Here is an 18,958-nt window from a genome sequence, read left to right on the forward strand (position 1 = left end):
TAAGCATCATGAAAGAGAGGAAATGCATTTGGGGAGAACTGTTATACTTATTTGGTTTTCTGCCTGAAAATGAGATCAGCATCTCTTTCTTCCACAGCCAATGTTCTGACAGCTCCAGTCATATGAGTGGTATGCATTCAGCCATACGGGCAAAGATAAGTGCAATGGTCTGGTTGATTGCATACCATGTGCTGCACATTTGATCAATTTTCTTAGCCAGTCTCAGTGGACTGTTGCATAGCAGCAATTTTTTTCTTTTTTTTTTTAGAATTCTTCTGGAATTGTGTGGGCTTTTTCTTCAGTAGTAATTGTCTGGTTGTTTAAGATTTTCTAAGAAATGAGTGCTTTAATGTTCAAATCCATTTCGGAAGTAAATTGAAGTATTGGGTCAGTAAAACAGTGGCCTACTTTAGATAGAATGAAGACCAATGAAGAAAAAAAGCAACAGGAAAAAAAAAACTGCAAAGGATTCAAGTGATTCAATAGAGACTGGGTTGTTGTTTTTTTTAATTTGTTGTTCTGAATGATGTACTTCAGCTATGCAAGAAATGCAAAGGAAGTTTGACAAGTGCTCCAGTTGACCTTTTTATGGTTGTAAATCTACTGAGGCATCTTGGAACTGTTCTCCAACAAATTCAGGGCAATTATTATGACTACAGAACTAGGCATGGATGAATCTGTCAGTTACACTTTGCCTAACACGTTTTTTAAAGCACAAGTTTGTTCTGAATCAATTCATTAGTCTGCAATTTCTTTTAAAAATCTGTCATATAAACCTTCCAAAAGACAGCAGAAATGATGGGGAAGTTGTTAGATATGTAACATTGCAGTGGACTCCAGAATGTCTATGTAATACATTTTATACATTTTTCACTACAGTAGAAATCTGTGTGAGGAGGAAATCTGTAATGAATTGTTATAGACATTTTTGTTGAAACTTACATCCCAAAATGTAGAGAGGTGTAAAATTTCCCGATTTCCCATTGTTACTTCCTTTATTATTCATAGTAATTATTTAGTGGAGAATATAATTTATTTCTCCTTAAAAAAAAATCCTGAAAGTATCCCTAATTTGCCACTATAATTTAGTAGCTCTTGAATGCTTTGTTCCCCTTGAGCATTTTTATTATAAGAAACCCAAAGAAAATCATACTGAGTTTATCATTTTGTTTGGTTTATCAAACAAAATGAAATAATAGTTATTATCTAACAAAAAACAAAAAAAAATTACTTTCTTCCATGAGAAACACTTTCAAGAGTTACACTTCTTAAACTTTTGTAATGTTTGATGGTATGGCCACTTCTCTAATTTCAGAACAATTACCTTCTGTAGGACTAGGACAGAATAGAATAGAATAGAATAGAATAGAATAGAATAGAATAGAATAGAATAGAATAGAATAGAATAGAATAGAATAGAATAGAATAGAATAGAACAGAACAGAACAGAACAGAACACTTTATTGGCCAAGTGTGATTGAACACACAAGGATTTGTCTCCGGTGCATAAGCTCTCAGTGCATATACAAACAACAAAGTGATAAATCATAAATCATAAGATGCAATAATAAATCATAAGATACAAACAACAAAGTGATAAATCATAAGATACCAATAGGAGAAGGTAATAGGAATGATGAGAAGGATACTGTAATATTGAGGCAGCTCTATTACATGGATAAATATCCTTAGATAGACATACTTAAGACAGTGCTCTGGGAATTAAGTGTTCAGCAGAGTGATGGCACAGGGGCAAAAATTATCTTTCTGTCTAGTTGTTTTGGCATGCAATGTTCTATAGGCTCAGGAATTCTGGGAGTTGAAGTCCACAAGTCATAAAAGGGCCATAGTTGCCCACCCCTGTTCTATAGCGCTGTCCTGAGGGGAGGAGTTGAAACAGTTTATTTCCAGGATGTGAGGGGTTTGTAGATATGATGGGTACTTGTCTATGTTCCACCTGTAAATGTTGTTTGCACCAAAACTCTTGAACCTGTTTTATTAAAAATGTTGCAGATTATATCTTTTTGAAATAGGACAGTTTCTTGATCATTTTTATCCTAGTTTGTCAATAGGTTTGACCCTACTCAGTGTTGCCTTACTTATCACAGGCAGTTCAAATGATATGAAGTACCTCTTTGGGTATTTTTAGAGTTTTGTTTCTCCAAAATGTCATGAATCACTGGAAGGCTTTTAATAGAATTTCTTCACACTATCTAATTTAAGGAGATATATTCCTGGCATTCCATCTTCAATGAATTCTACCAGGTGCTGCCATCATGAAACAGCATAAAATATGCTATTAAGTTATCATCTATGGACTAGAATAATTCAATGAACTCTAGAATAATTTACTTTAGCACAAATAGTATTCTTGGAAACATATCTTATTAATCAATTTTATTTATTTGATTTATATTCTGGCAAACATTCAAGATAATAAATAATAATTTCAATTTAAAATTAGTGATGCAATAAGTAGTAAAATCATTTAACATTTAATTTTATCTTATTCAGCTGATATTTCTATTTGAGCTTCAAATTACTGCAGAAAAGAATCTGAAGAACAGATTCCTAGATTATTTTTTAGTATATCAGCTCTTTGCAGAATTCTTACCTATTCAAAATTGTCATATTGAAATATAATAAAAATGGGTGGATATCCTAAAGCCATAAACCATATTTAGTTTTCAAACATCCTAATATTTCCAAAGGTATATATTTAGTATACACCCCAAATATCCTACCATTCTAGTCTATTATTTTGCAATGTTTACAAGAGGATTGAGAGGATTTTAAATTTTTTTAAATTATTGTTTGAATTGTGTTTATATACACACATACATACCATATATACATACATACATACCATACATACCATACATACATACAAATAATTTCTTGACTTAGTCCCACTCACAGTTTGAAAAAGATCAGTCATCCCACCTAATATTATTTTTAGATCAGAACAAAGCCCTATTTTACTTATATTCATTGGAATAATTTTAGTCTCACACATAATTTGAAGTTGTATCTAGATTACGTTTTGGTCAATGGGAAAATTTTGGTATAATATTTTGGTATAAAATTGAGCAAGAGGCCCACTAATAGAGTTCTACCAAAAAAATTCAATGTTTACAATAAATATTTTTATCCAACAGCCTCAGAAACAACTCTGCATCACTGACATATGACATCACCAGATGGACAGCAGCAAAATCAATGGCCTACATGCTTTGCAAGCAAAAAGAAAAGCCAAGAGATCAGAGTGATCACTTTTTCTGGAAACATTACAACTGAAACTAAAGAGAACAAGATGTGTTCTCAACAATATCCCATAAAATCAGAACCACCTTAATACCCTTGTAGGGCCCAGGCACATTTATCTTAAATCCTACAAAGAAATAATAAGATGGATGCTTAAGTTTGTGAAGATATTCCCAGCACTTACAGGTAAGACCACTGACTTGTACTTATCCTAACACATACACACATACACTTTGTGTAGATAACAAAGATTCTGACCTAAGACAGCTGGGAGAAAGTACATCTTGCTATATATGTGTTTTTAAGGAACTGCAATTACGCATTACTATGGTATATCGTTACATTGTTTTAGAGCAGTGATGGCTAACCTTTTCCGGACTGAGTGACCAAAGCGTGTAAGCGTGTGTGTGAATGTGTGTGCGTGTGCCAGAACCCCCAAAATGCAATGTGTATGCGGCCCCTTTGCATGCAGCCCGCCCCCATGCATGCATGCACGCCCACATGCGTGGCAGAGACCCAAAGACCAGCTGGCCAGTGGGAGGCATGCATGCATACGTGGCGGAGCTGAGCTGAGGCAATGGCTCGCATGCCCACAGAGAGGGCGCTGCATGCCACCTCTGGCACACGTGCCATAGGTTTGCCATCATTGTTTTAGAGCCTTGTTTTAACTAAATGATTCCAGGATTGCTGATTATTTTTTTCTAGCTTCTATTTAAAAGCAACAAATTATATTTCATTTATCTGAACCCTTAGGGAAAAAATCATTTCAGAGGGAAATTAGTTAATCTATACAATCTTCAATCTGGCTGTAAAGATTATGAACAGACACCACTTTTGCCTAACTCTTGTTAATGTTTCAGTGTGAGTTTCAATGCTACAATGCTAATTTTTAAAAGCCATGCAATTCAATGGGAACTATTTTAGGTCTTTTCCATTTCACATGTTTGCTCCAAATTAATCCTAAATTAATATATCCCCTTTTACCCTATTTGTGATAATAAGCCTCAAACAGATTCTACATGTTAGTGGCATGAATTTCCTTAGCTGACTAAATAGGTGTTTTGAGGTTACACATCTCAGGCTGGAACTACATTATAAATAAATAAATGCAACAACAACAATAAAAGGCTATGCATTATTAAAGCAGGTATCCTTGTTAGTTCGTTGCAAAAGGCTATGTGTAGCAAAAGGTGATTTGTTTGCAATGAGTTGCTTGTTTTCTGTTTATTTTTTGCTTCCAGTTTGTTTTCTGCCAGAAGTGATTTGTTCGTTTCCTGATAGCTGGAATGTGGAAGTGACCAACTTTCTGCAAATATATGAAGTCAGGCTCATAGCAGTAATAGGGTAATAACTGTCTGACGATACTAGTTCTGGTGAAAATAAACAGCTGACAATGTGATAGGTTAGAAATTGTTCCTCAATTTCTCCACTATGGCATAACTATCAATGAAGACCCAAGAGCAAGGAGTTAATTAGAAGGAAATTTGTCCCAAATTTTTTTTTGCTTTGTTTCACTCTTAAATACAAGGAAGCCATTTCGCTTTTCCAAAGAGCTTCAGGAGAATATGGACTCCGACCTCTCTCTGTTGAAAGGAAGACATCGTTTCAAAGATTTCAATGCAACCCACACTGGATGTTTTTTTAAAAAAGTTTTTGGGACTTTTATTTTTAGAATATACATCAACATCAATACATGAACAGTGTGGTGTCTGGGTATTGTTCATTTTGGGACAAATGTCAATAATAATAATGGTATTTGTTACATTAATCAAACTTATGAAATCCTAGTATTAATATACGTATTTGTTTTAAAGTAGCTATTCAATATTTCAATGTTACATTTTAATGCCAGTTACAATATTTGTGTACTATGAGTTTACATAGTACTGCCCTCTTTCAACCTCTAATCTTTCCCTCTAGTTATTGCTTTTATTCTATTTTATGAAAAATATATGTGCTAATATTCCCCCTATTTTTTATTTCTACCTCTATTCTGGCTTCTAGTCAGGCCACCATTACTAATCCTAGTGTTAATGCACTTGTTTATATTAAGATATAGTCCTTTATTTAATTATTCAACTTTTCAATGCACCATTCTAGTGCCAAACCATATTATTTAAATATACTTAATAATACTATCTTTCACCCTCTAATCTTTCCATCTAGCTATTACTTTATATGAGAGTGTATATTCTTATTTCTACCTCTATTTTAATCAAGCCGTCATTATATTTTTAAAAAAAAGATAGAAAGAGGAAAATAATATTTCTTTTCTATCCATCATCTCTTGTCCGTTTCAATTCTTCAATTCTTATTCATTTTTTAGCTTGCCTCCCATACTCCTCTCTTGGATCCTTGTCTCTATCAACATCTGTATCTTCACTATTCAGTCTAAACATTTCTCCCATCTCTATCCTCCTCTGCTGCCAGGCCTCCAAAGTATCTACCCAGGCCCCTATCTCCCTTTCAAAAGTATCTTCCTGCTTATCCGATTCTATTTTTAAATCTCTTAAAGTACTTTCCCCTTGGTTTATTTCATCAGTCATCATTATCTTTATTATCTTCTTCTTCTCATCTTCTTTTTTTATTTGCTGATTTGTTTATTCTGTCTTTTCCTCCATTTTTTCTGTTGTCTCTTCTCTTTCCTAGAATATTTGGTCTTCATTCATTATCAGTTGCAGAGTGTTTTCTATTTTCCCATTTATGCCCTGCAATAGGTTCTTTATCGCCCTGTAATTCTTTGTCATAATGTCCTTAATGCTTTGGAACATCAACACTATTTCTTTTGAAATTTCATTTATTTGCCCCTGATGGAGCATACCTTGGAAAACTTCCTGGACTATCTAAATGGAACTGATTTAATAACACTGGAATATAAAGAACTATGAGCATTGTACTTTCTGAAGAGCAATATTAGGTTTGAATATATTGTTTTTGGACTATTGAGTAAGAGCGGGACTTACTAAAATAAGCAACACTGGATGTTCAAGAGTCAAACTATTTATAGTTATTGTCAGATATGAGTGTGGTAATATCAGGGAAATCTGTCAGTTGCAAACATAATAGCACAAGATTTGAAATTAGTTTTGGTTATATTCTTTTTTAGAATCTAAAAAATACTCATAAGTTTGTAGTTTTAGACAGGTTTATATAACATTTTTAGGAATAATTGTCCTTCCTGTGGAGGTAAAATCTGGAAAACTCAGATAGTAGAAGGGATTTTTTTTTTAAAAAAATAGAATCTTTGCAAATACTAAAAGTTCTAGTTATCTGTATATTGTTGTATGGGAAATATGTCACAAACTGCCAAATGCTACAGAAAGACTGATGGATGAAAACTTACCAAATTTAGAGAAATATTGTAGGTGCAGGTATTTTAAATCCAATGTTGTTTAAATATTTACCGTATTTTTCACTCCATCAGACGCACTTCCCCCCTCCCCCAAAGTGGGTGGAAATGTCTGTGTAGCTTATGGAGTGAATATTCCATCCGCACCACCTGGAACAGCTGATCGGCGGTATTCCAGTAGGCTGATCCAACTGCCGATCAGCTGCTCAACGGCAAAGGCTCTAGCATTCCCCGGCAGAGGCAGCAGACATGGAGGAGGCAGCAATGGCAGCATTTTCAGTCACTCAGCCCGCTGATCAACGGGGCTATGGGAAGCCGGGATCCAGCCATCACTCAGCTGACTTGTGGTGGGTGCATCTTATGGTCAGGTGCATCTTATGGAGTGAAAAATACTATTTTATGTATTTATTTGTTTAGTATACTTATATGCCACCCATCTTGTGGAAGATGACCCTAGGCAATTTACAATCATTCAATAAAAATGCCATATAAAACAATACATAGAGAACTTAAATTTAAAATTCAGTTAGAATTAAATTGATTAAGATGAAGGGGAAGGGAGCAAAGTACACATGGAGAGGAGATGGGGGTCTTCTTATCTAAACCATTAACCACCTCCAAAATTCCACACCCCCATCTGGACCCCAGGCCAGTTGATAGCGCCAAATCTTCAAGCCCATTCAGAAAGCCAAGAGGGTGGTTGTAGATCTCACCTCGGGAGGCATAATGTTCCAGAAGATGGGAGCCACAGCAGAGAAGGCTCTTCTTCAGGACCCTGCCAACTGGAATTTCTTGTTTTGTTTTTTTATTTTAAAAAATGGTTTACAAAGCAGTGTAACCTATTGTAAGCAGTGGTTTCAGACAGTACTATACTTTTATACTTTAGGGGAACTAAAGGTCTCCACAAACAGGTTGTTATTGGAGGGCCCCTGGCAAACCACTTCCAGTAATTGGAAGTCAATCACTTTCTCTTTCCTCTTCTCATGCTGGTGTGAGAAATAAAATCTAAATATAGCATGAGTTTTTTTTTTTTCAGGCACTGGAACTGGAAAATACAGTGACTGTCTTTTCATAGCAAGCACAAGCACTAAAATGTGTGTGAAACTGTGCTATGGCCCCTACTCAATTCTAGTCACTTTGCAATTATCTCACATCATCTCATAAGGCCACAGGACAGTTTGAAATCGCTGTGTTTTATTTGACTAGATCTCATGTGCCCGCTGCATAATGATTTCTATAGCCCTGGATACTTTAATCAAATAAAATGAAGTGACATTCCAAAACATAATCTCCAGCACAATGTCAATCTTTGAAACAATCATGCTAGGTATGATTATTTCTGACAAAAATCAATATGGAGTAAAGGTATGAGACTACTTTTGAATTACAGACCAAAACCTTGGAAATTATCACTATATGAAGAATTATGGATTTACCAAGCATGGGGACAGGGATGAGGATTCTTTCTGAAAGCTGGAGACAGATTGTCTGCCCAGATTTACAGTTTTGAATTGCCAGGATGTGTTTATTTTCTGTTTATGAAATAGGTTTTTAATCAACAGAATGGAGGCTGGTCAATTTTATTCCTTGTGGCAAACTTTAGATTATTTTTTAAATAGGCTGAATGATTTTATTCTTTTATTCTTTCCTTTGTTGTTTCTCTTTTTCTCCTGTTTCTTTTTTTTTTTTTCCCTTCTCTAAGAATAATTCAAATCAGTTTGGTGTAGTGGTTCAGGGAGATCATGAGTTCTACTCCTGCCTTAGGACTTGGGCCATTCATTCTTTCTGAGCCCTAAGAAGGAATCAATGGCAATCCACTTCTAAAAAACCTTTCCAAGAAAACTGTAAGGATTAATCCAGCCAATGAAACAAACAAACAAACAAAAAAGATCTGAACTTTATCAAAAATCAGAAATCAAAATTCAGTCATTGACAAATACTGTAAAAAAACCTTTAGCACAGCTATAGAGATCAAATTTGGCCTAGAGAAAGTCTTGGCTCATAACACATCTGATTGAAAAAAAAGGAAGTGTGGGTAATTGAAGATAATAGAAGACAAAAAACTGGAGAAATTCATGAAATATCAAGATCTGAAAATCAAAGTTGAAAGATTATGGCAGAAACTGACTATGGCGGTCCCAGTGGTTATTACACTGAATGCAATGCCAAAAAATACTTGGATGCCACTTAGAAAATCTATGCAATGACAAAATTTCCATTTGACAATTGCAAAAGGCCACACTACTTAGATCAACACATATACTATGCCAATTCATTATGACATCCTAGGTTCTTCGGAAATCAATGCAAATGAAAGCCAACACCAGCCAAAGAACAGGCAACTGTGGTTTCACATTCTTTTGTGTAACAAGAGCAACAGCTTCATTATGAGAAAAGGGCAAAAAATTGCAGCTTCAAATCAAATCATATCATGAACTAAGAAGGATAAATAGGGTGCAAGGACACTAATCAAGGACACTGTCCCCATCCCACCTACTTTCTTTTTTCTGGATTTTAAGAAGAGAACCAGGTTCTTACACATTCAAAAATGTATAACAACTACTAGATAGCCTAATGAACATGCAGATATTAAATATTTTTAAAGGTTGTGTTCCCACAAACCCCATTTAATTTGGCTCAGCATCCATTACTCCTGTATATAATGCATCTTTAGTAGATAGTAGATAGTTTAGTAGATAATACCAAGCATTATAGAAACATAGAAATGTAGAAAACTGATGGCAGAAAAAGACATAGTGGTCCATCGAGTCTGCTTAAGAGTTATGTGTTTGAAAAAAACAAAGTTTACCACGGTCTTAGTGCCAGAAAACAGAATATACATATAATAGGTATTTCAGATACACACACACACATACACACACACACACACACACTTTAAATATAAAGTAAGCATAAAACAACAAAACAAAACAAATAAAAAAAATAAAACAACATTACTATCATTTATTGTTATTTAGAAAAAATACAATAGTGGTGATTGGCAGGATTAGTGCTATTGCTCAATTGAAGATGGAACAAATGCAAATTATTAGTAGCCCAATAGAACAAATACATATGTATAAATATGGTTGGAGTGTTTCTTGCTAACATTTATTTATGGTGTTCGGATTTGTAGTTTTTACAAAGTTTAACACTCTAGAAAGAGTTCAATCCAAGTTTATAGGAGCTAGCCTTGCAATTCTGGGATGCATCGAGAATGCTAACTTATAACTACAGACCAGTTTGGTTCCTCTAAGAATCAGAGCCTAATATTATCCCAATCATTTCTGGTTAAAATGATTTTTACCACCACCCTCATAGTCACGCTCATTTTCAGAGACCATTTTTAAATCAACTTGGTTAATTAGAGCTAATAGCATTTTTTACTCTGCAGATCTCTTTTAGAAGAATCTCTGCCCATCAAGATTTGAAAATGCTAGGAGTCCTCTAAAGCATCCTATCTGGGACACTAAACATGCATGTCGCTAGAAGGCAAAAACACAAAATGATGTCTCCCTTATTTTGGCCATGTCACTCAGGGGAATTTACTGGAAAAAGCAATTATGTTGGGAAGAGTTAGGTGTAAAAGGAAACCGGGCCATCAAAGAACACATAGGCTGGACACCATCAAAGCTGAGACCAGCCAGAGGAGAGCATAGAAAAACTCAAAGAAGTAGGGCAAGATCAGAAAATGTGGAGAGACATGACTCATAGAATCTCCACAAGTCAGACACAACTGAATAGATAACATCATCATCATCATCACCTGGGATGCTGATTTGCAAACCAGCATAAATTTAGAATCCAATCCCATAATCCATGGATTTTTTTCCAAGTGATATCTGCCTTCATTCTATCTTTCCTCCATTGTAATTTTGAGATGTTGCCAGGGTCTTCAACTTGGCCAGGATGGACCAGTGGTGAAATTCAAATTTTTTTTACTACGGGTTCTGTGGCCATGGCTTGGCGGGTGTGGCTTGGCGTGGCAGGGGAAGGATACTGCAAAATCTCCATTCCGTCTCCACTCCTGGGGGAAGGTTATTGCAAAATCTCCATTCTCACCCCACTCTGGGGCCAGCCAGAGGTGGTATTTGCCGGTTCTCTGAACTACTCAAAATTTCAGTACCAGTTCTCCAGAACCCGTCAGAACCTGCTGGATTTCACCCCTAAGATGGACCCATTTCCCTCTGCAGTGCTTTTGGGGGGGGTGTTCTGCCCCAGCTCCAGGTTCCTGAGGATATTGACACACACCAAAGGTCCTTATCAAATTTATTAAGTAGCAAGAATAAACCAAAGTCCGGCAAAGGTTGGCAACCAGCCCAGAAAACAAGATATGATAAGACTTTTCCAAAAATGCTCTGATGATAATTACAAGTTGTTTCCAGCAAGAAACTTACTAAAGGTGTGTGACTTAAATAGGCTAACGGAGTGGCCAATTATCCTCAAGCCTTACTCTCGAGGAGACCTCCTCCTCCTGAGTAGCCACTCCTGCCTTTTGGCAGCCCTGCATGCTCGAGCATTGAGAAGAGGCTCCTTCACTTCGCTCTCTCCACTTGAAGGAGCCTCTGGAGGTTCTGAAGGTCCTGGCTGAGTCTCTGCCTCTGGCACCACATCCTCTTCAGTCTCCTTGCTGTCCGACGTGAGCGCCGGCTGTGCAGGCTGCTGGCGCGACACCACACCAGCTTCCTCCTCGTCAGGATCAGCCACGATCCGCGCAGGCTGCTGGCGGGCCACAACAGGGTGTTATAAAAATTTCCCTCTTCTTCAGCTTTTAGGCCTGTGTGGAGACAGCTTTGTGGAGTCCCTGTGCCACACATTCCTATCCTGCTCTCTTTACAAGGAATTCCTGGACATCATTCATCTTTTCCATTTTAAAGAAATATCCAGGCAGTGAGTATGATGATAATCCGTTGCTTCTTCTATGTGACCAGGACTCTGCCCAATCTATTCAGAGTGTTTGACTCAGTGTCTTTATTTGATTGTACTCCAAAATATACCGGTTAACACTCAAAATTCATTGTAGTATTTCAGAATTATTCTTCCAATTCAGTTGAGTGTCTTCAGAATATTTGTCACATATCAAATTAATGATAAATTCAGATAAATGAGATTAATATTTATATAAGTTTCAGAATAATAAATTGTATAAAAAGATCCATGTATATTTTTAGGGTTGTGATTATATTTTTCAAATTAAACGAAGCGTTACATTTAGCTGATTAATTGAACTGCAGTTTGCCCAATATAGGATCCATTTCTTTTTCTCCCAGCCAATATATAATTACAGCTAATTTTGTACTGCAGCTCAAATGAACAAAAGTATTAGCTAATTTGCATTTTGCATGTCTAGTTAATTTAAAAGCCCATTTATGTAAATAATAGTTAATTGAAACACAGCATACAGTATTGAGGCAGATTAATTCATTTAGTGGAAAAATATATATTTTTTTCATTTAGCCTCTCTTTATCAAGCACTACTCAAAAACAAAAAGGCACACATAGAAGATCTTAATAAGATCTCTCTTAGAGTGGGATATTTCTCACTGGACCACCACAATTATCCTCTTTGGAGCCCCCAAAATCTGGAGCCAGCATCAGTAATGGCAAATATCCCATTTCCTCCATCAGCAATAAAACATCCCCAGTCCACTTTTCATGCCCAAACTATTTTGATATCCACCCAAATGTACAAAAAGTATACCTATCTAGAGAGAGAAAAAATTAATTTTATACCACCCCAATTTTAGGGTGCCAATTTTGCAAATTCAATAATTTCTTACTCTGCCGATTCTTAGCTGAGATTGATATAGGTAATTGCCATCTGGGACCAAGAACCACAGAGATGACCTTGGAGAATCAGAGGATAGTAGTGGCAGTTATCAAAATATGAACCGATCTTGGGAAGGAAAGAAGATGTTATATAATTTTAGGGATATTTGGTAAAGTGCAGTTTGTATCAAAGAAGCATCGTGGGATGTACAGTATGTACACATAGTCCTCAATTTATAACAGTTCATTTAATGACAATTCAAAGTTACAACAGCACTGAAAAAAATGACTTACGACTGTTTCTCACACTTTACAACTGTTGCAGCATTCCTACGGTCATGTGATCAAAATTCAGATGTTTAGCAACTGGCTCATATTTATGAAGGTTGCAGAGTCACCCGGGGGTCATGTGATCAAACAAAGTCAATGGGGAAGCCAGATTCACTTAACAACCGTGTTACTACCTTAACAACTGCAATGATTTGCTTTAACAACTATGGCAAGAAAGGTTATAAAATGGGGCAAAATTCTCTTAACAAATGTCTCACTTAGCAACAGAAATGTTGGGTTCCATTGAGGTCGTAAGTCAAGGACTACCTGTACTAGTAGTTAGAATTTTCCCTGTGTTGTATTCCTGTAGGGACACATGATCATTACATACTGCTTTTCTTTGCTAAACTTACATGCCTTTGTAATAGCATCCTTCTACTTGTAAACAACAAGTATTCTTGCAGCAGATCAATGACCCTGGGTCAATTGCTCATAGGAAACAGATAACAAGCCCCGGACTACACTGTTTATACTATTTGTGCATGGTGGCTGACAGGTTATTGTAACTGTGCATTGAACTAAAACTGAGGAACAGAGAAAGGTTATAGCTCTCCAAGTCATAGCTCTCCAAGTGAGTCTGAGCAAGATCCCCACTTTCAAATTCACATAGGCAATCCAAAGGAAAAGGCACTATCAGGTATAAAAAGGTAAAGGTTCCCCTCACACATATGTGTTAGTCGTTCCTGACTCTAGGGGGTGGTGCTCATCTCCGTTTCAAAGCCGAAGAGCCAGCGCTGCCCTAAGACGTCTCCATGGTCACATGGCCGGCATGACTAAACAACAAAGGCACAAGGAACGCTGTTACCTTCCTACCAAAGGTGGTCCCTATTTTTCTACTTGCGTTTTTTAGATGCTTTCGAACTTCTAGGTTGGCAGAAGCTGGGACAAGTAACGGGAGCTCACCCCATTATGCGGCACTAGGGATTCAAACCGCTGAATTGCCGACCTTTCGATCGACAAGCTCAGCTTCTTAGCCACTGAGCCACCGCATCCCCTACTGCCAGGTATACCAACGGACAAATCTTTAACCCATTTTTCCATATCAAATATCAGGCTGTCCCATAGACTATTTCTGAGCCACTTATTGTCTCTATTGGGCCAATTTCTCTCCCCTGTCTGTCTTCTTCTATAAATCTCCTTAGGAGGAATTTGCTGTGCAGGTTGCTCTACTGCACCTTAACCTTGCTTGCTTGCCTAAAAGCCAGACTCAAGTGTGAAGGAATCAATTATATTTATTCAGCCCTATTCTCAGTCCTTCCTTTGTAGCCTTCTTCTGATGAAAACACTGATCTTGACTGATTTGTGGAAACGTGTAAAGGGAAGGAAGGGACAATGCCTTTCAAGATTCTGTTACTCTACCCTTCGCCTGTCTGTCTACCTTGCCTTCAAGTTAGTTTTTTTCTTTCTTTGTTAGCAACCACCTAAGCAAGTTTTCTTGACAAGGTTTCTCAGAAGCGGATTGCCCTTGGTTCTTTTCAAGAGCTGAGAAAAGAGACTAGCTCAAGGACACCCAGCTGGCTTTGTGCCCAGGTCAAAACAAAAACTCACAGTCTTCCAGTTTGTAGCTTCACCACTACACCAAACTGGCTTTATCAATTCTGTAGAGTTCCAGTATTTGTTTGTCCAGGGTTTGTTTCTTGACTTGGCCTATCTCAAAGGGTGGACATCAAGCCTTCCTTCTGTCTCTTTATCTCAGCTATTTTCCCTTGCTCAAATCGGAATGTTTTGATTCTTCATTTTTAGATATTTTCTTAGTCTAAGCTAGAGGTTCTTAACTTGAGGTCCGTGGATCCCTCAGGGGACCTCAGATAGATTTCAGAGAGTCTGTAAATTTGGATGCAGAAAAAAAAATACAATTTTATTTTCACAATCTCTAATTGAAAATTAGCCTGTCTTGTTATTGAGTTAATGGGCTAATAGGGAAATGAATACATGTCTACGTTATATTGATGTCTTTTAATATTTTGATATTTGTGTCTGAGTATAATTGATTCCTTTCCAATGCAATCTATATCCATGTATCTTATTTTACCCATTTAAATACATTTTGGATGTGATGGAGTCCATACCTTTCACCAGCTACTCAAAGGGGTCCATAGCCCCAAAAGGTTAATAATTCCTAGTTTTGCTGCAATGGCTAAACCAACAGATATCAGAGCAATGTGATTCTTCAGAGCTCTACTCTTCATATAGTCAGTGGAGGACTAATGAAAAAGCCTAACAAGGCATTAACAAGCAGTACTCTAACCATGCATTTTTGATTATTATTCTTTCACAACAGTACATTCAGAATTCAGGAAACAAATGACAGATTGGAATCAATGCACCTTTCTTTCTCTTTCACATTTTTTACTCATTGAAATTTATTGCTAGAGTTGATAAAAAAAAGAAAAAGAAAAATGGAGAGTGTAATCTACGCTAATAATAGGCTATATACCATCTGTCAATAATCAGCAGGATAAATTACACTAGAAATAAATGGTGTGTTTGCTATTTTGGGGTTTTGATTACTGCTGTAGAACAAATATTTGTGTAAAAAAAATATAAGATCACACGAGGAGAGCAATTTTTCTTTATCTAAAAAAATAAAAACCTCTCCCTCCTTGTTCTTTACTATGCAAATCTGTATAACGGAATTTTTATTTATTTGTATCCCACCTTTATTATTTTTGCAAATAACTCAAGGCATATTCAACACTCCTTCCTCCTGTTTTCCTCACAACAGCCCTGTTAGGTGGGGTGGGTTGAGAGAGGGAGGGAGTGGCCCAAAGTCACCCAGCTGGCTTTCATGGCTAAGGTGGGACTAGAACTCACAGTCTCCCATTTTCGAGCTTTGTGCGTTAACCACTAAATCAAACTGGCTTGGGGAAGGACATTGTCCTTTAAGTTGTGGTGAATTCCATTGTAGTGAATATTTTTTAACTTCAGTGTAAATAGGAAGAAAACAATTGATTTCATAAGGTGATTTCTTGGAAGCAGGAAATAGCTATTAAATATATTTTTTTCAATTATATAGTACATTTGAAATTTCTTCACAACAATGGAGACTTCAATTCCTCATTTGGAATGAATCTGGTTTTTAAGATAAACAGACTGTGATGGAATGTGTCTATGAAGGGAGAGGTGATGTGATGGACTACAGTAACTAGCAGGTCCCAGGAAAGAGGGGGAACACACCGGTGGTGAGTTTCAGATTTTTTTACTACCGGTTCTTTGGGTGTGGCTTGGTGGGCGTGGCATGGCTTGGTGGGCGTGGCTTGGTGCATGTGGCAGGGGAAGGATACTGTAAAATCTCCATTCCCTCCCCCCTCCAGGGGAAGGTTATTGCGAAATCCCCATTTCTTTCCTTTAAGCTTGGGACTCAGGAGGCAGAGAATAGATGGGGGCGGGGCCAGTCAGAATTTTTACTACTGGTTCTCCAAACTACTCAAAATTTCTGCTACTGGTTCTGTAGAACTGGCCAGAACCTGCTGAAACCCACCTCTGGAACACACTCCTAGGTGGGTGGATGGGTGAGACAAGAGACAATACAGTTCAGACTTGAATCATGGAAAGAGGAAGGTGTTTAGAATAGCCATTCCCTAGAATCTCCCAGGGTATTTCTTTTATTTGTTTATATCCTGTCTTTAATATTGGTTCAAATAACTCAAGGGGGAGAACATATCCAACCTTCCTCCTATTTTTCCTAACAAATCTGTCAGGTTGGATTGGGCCGAGAGAGAGTGACCAAGGTCATCCAATTGGCTTTTCTGGCTAAGGCAGGATTGGAACTCACAGTCTCTGTTTTTTTTAGCCCAGTGCCTTAACTACTAGACCAAACTGGCTCTCTGGTATATGCATTAGGTAGGGTAATATAAGTTGTCTAGATGGTATAAACCAGGGGTGAAATGCTACTGGTTCGGACTGGTTCGCCCAAATCGGTAGTAATAAAAGCTACCGGTTTGAACAAACTAGTATTTCCAATGATCAGCTGTGCCGCACAAATCTAAATTGCGTGGCACAGCTGTTCCCCCCCCCTCGCTGTTCTACTTACCTTAGAAAAGGCTTCTTAAGCCTCCTTTTTCAGCGCTGCGCAGTAGCACCTGCACTGCGCAGATGCGCAAAGTGCACGTTTGGCATGTAATGCACATGTGTGCACAAAGCGCACATTTGGCGCACACCATGCATGCGGTAGCAGACTTCGGAGCATTTCACCACTGGTATAAGCCAATGACATAGAACTGAACTTTGGCTGGATTGTTCCTTGTCATTCTTGGACTAAGTCTGACCCAATCATTCTTTCCACTGTTACTAGTTACAAAACAACAACTATTTTATCACACTCCTGAGGAAAAAAAATGGTCAGTATACTTAATGCCAATCAAAGGTGAATTTTTTCCTTTTTTTTCCTAATTAACATTTTTATTGAGTTATGAGATAAAATAAGATACAAAATACGAAAGAAAATAGGAAAACAATGGGGAAGAAGGGGGGGAGGAAAATGAGGAAGGATTAGGAAAAAGAAAAAGAAGCATTGACTTCGACTCTCTCTGTTGCAGTAAAATAGGGCATTAACATCAAATCCCAACTTTTTTGTTTTTTAATAATAATATAAACTAGCCATTTCTATAAGGAAAAGGTGAATTTATTCTTGATGATTAAAAAGATGCTGGTCCCATTTTGCTCTAAATCTCTTTTCACTGATTTAATGTTGCTTCAGCTAGAATTCAGAAATATATGAAATGTTCAGGTCAATCAAAACTCTGTCAACTAACATTCCCATTATTGTAATTTTTGGCTGCCGCAGTCAGAGGATTGGAAATCTTAGGTCCCTGAAAGATTTTAAAACTCCTAAATACCTAAAGCTACAAAACCCACATCATAATACTCCATATTAAAATGGCAAAATTGCATACTGATGATCAAGGGATTAAATGATTTAGCAGACATCTTTCGCCTAACATATTCTGCATTCATGACAAACGGGACTGAACCCCCCAGTTTATTGGAAATTAAAAGAACTCTGCATGAAAGAACATCCACAATTCTTACAAAGTGATGCAAATGAAACCGGCACTAAGGTGGATTTGAATCAAGTTGGAAGCTGGCTTTTAGGAGATTAATTTGGTCATCTATTTATCTACCCTTGACCTTCAGGTTTTATAAATTTTGTAAGCCACCTGAATCACCTATGTATGAATTGGATAGCTATATAAATTTGTTTAATAAATAAGAAAATAAATCTGAGGTAGAAGCTTTGATCATCACCTGTTGCCTGATCCTTTAAATGTGTCATTCCAAATATGAAATCTGAGACTGTCTTTATGTAAAATAAACGCCCCACTTCCCTGTGTCCATCTCCTTTCAGCATGTTTTCTCCAAAACCCAGTTTGAAAAAAAGAGATCACCCATTTCACTCAAAACAACCAAGAGGCGCAAAAACATTTCAATTCCGGATGAAGCAATTGGAGCATGACATCAAATTATAACAATAACTATACCCATTTATCAAGAAAATACAATATATCATATATTATGTAGTTATTACAATACCTTTGGATATTGTTTGACGGGAATCAATACTCTTTCTGACAGCTTTATATTTTTATTGCTGATGACATCAAGATATTTTTTCTCTTCATCCTCCTTTTTCTCATCAGAACTCTGGAACTTTTCAATTTCTGGAAAGAGTGAACAAAAATAGACCTACAGTTATATTACTGTTATTGTTGGATAAAGTCTTCCTTCCTTCCTTCCTTCCTTCCTTCCTTCCTTCCTTCCTTCCTTCCTTCCTTCCTTCCTTCCTTCCTTCCTTCCTTCCTTCCTTCCTTCCCTCTGACATTACTCTGGAAACACTCTGCAATAGTATATACATACACATACGTACACACATATACACTTACACACATAAATGAATATATATTTGCACACCACTCATTTTAGTAGAATCAAGAATCAGTGGTCAAGAATAGCTTATTTTGAATTTACCACCAGGCTTGTTTTTCTAAATTGAAAAATAAGTAAAATGGGTCCATACTGGGAGTCTTATTATGAGGTTAAGGAATCTATCAACTACGATCCCATTCTAGATTGGCTCTTGTTGTAAAATTTCATTGCCCCAAATCTGTTTATTTCAATAGATGCATTAACAACTTTTGGGAATATAAATGGTTAATACAAGGTCTACATAGTCCCCAAATCAATCCTCTCTGAAGATGTTCCTATTGAAACTCAAATCTGAGATCAAGATGTTTCCAATTCAGCTTT

General features: G+C 36.9%; 1 protein-coding gene across 2 annotated transcripts in view; it reads right to left on the bottom strand.

Annotated features, from left to right (window-relative positions):
• KHDRBS2 (KH RNA binding domain containing, signal transduction associated 2) overlaps positions 1–18,958 on the bottom strand; it is a 413,845-nt gene that overhangs the window by 319,759 nt on the left and 75,128 nt on the right. For both annotated transcript variants that reach the window (XR_009621906.2, XM_060689217.2), the window contains exon 2: positions 18,245–18,372. Coding sequence is in view for 1 of the 2 variants with exons in the window: in XM_060689217.2 (XP_060545200.1) it covers positions 18,245–18,372 (128 nt within the window). In the remaining variant the exon portion in view is untranslated. The remainder of the gene's footprint in view (positions 1–18,244; positions 18,373–18,958) is intronic.

Source organism: Pantherophis guttatus, chromosome 1 (assembly GCF_059756535.1).
Source record: "Pantherophis guttatus breed Tessera chromosome 1, ASM5975653v1, whole genome shotgun sequence".
Taxonomy (NCBI): Eukaryota; Metazoa; Chordata; class Lepidosauria; order Squamata; family Colubridae; genus Pantherophis; species Pantherophis guttatus.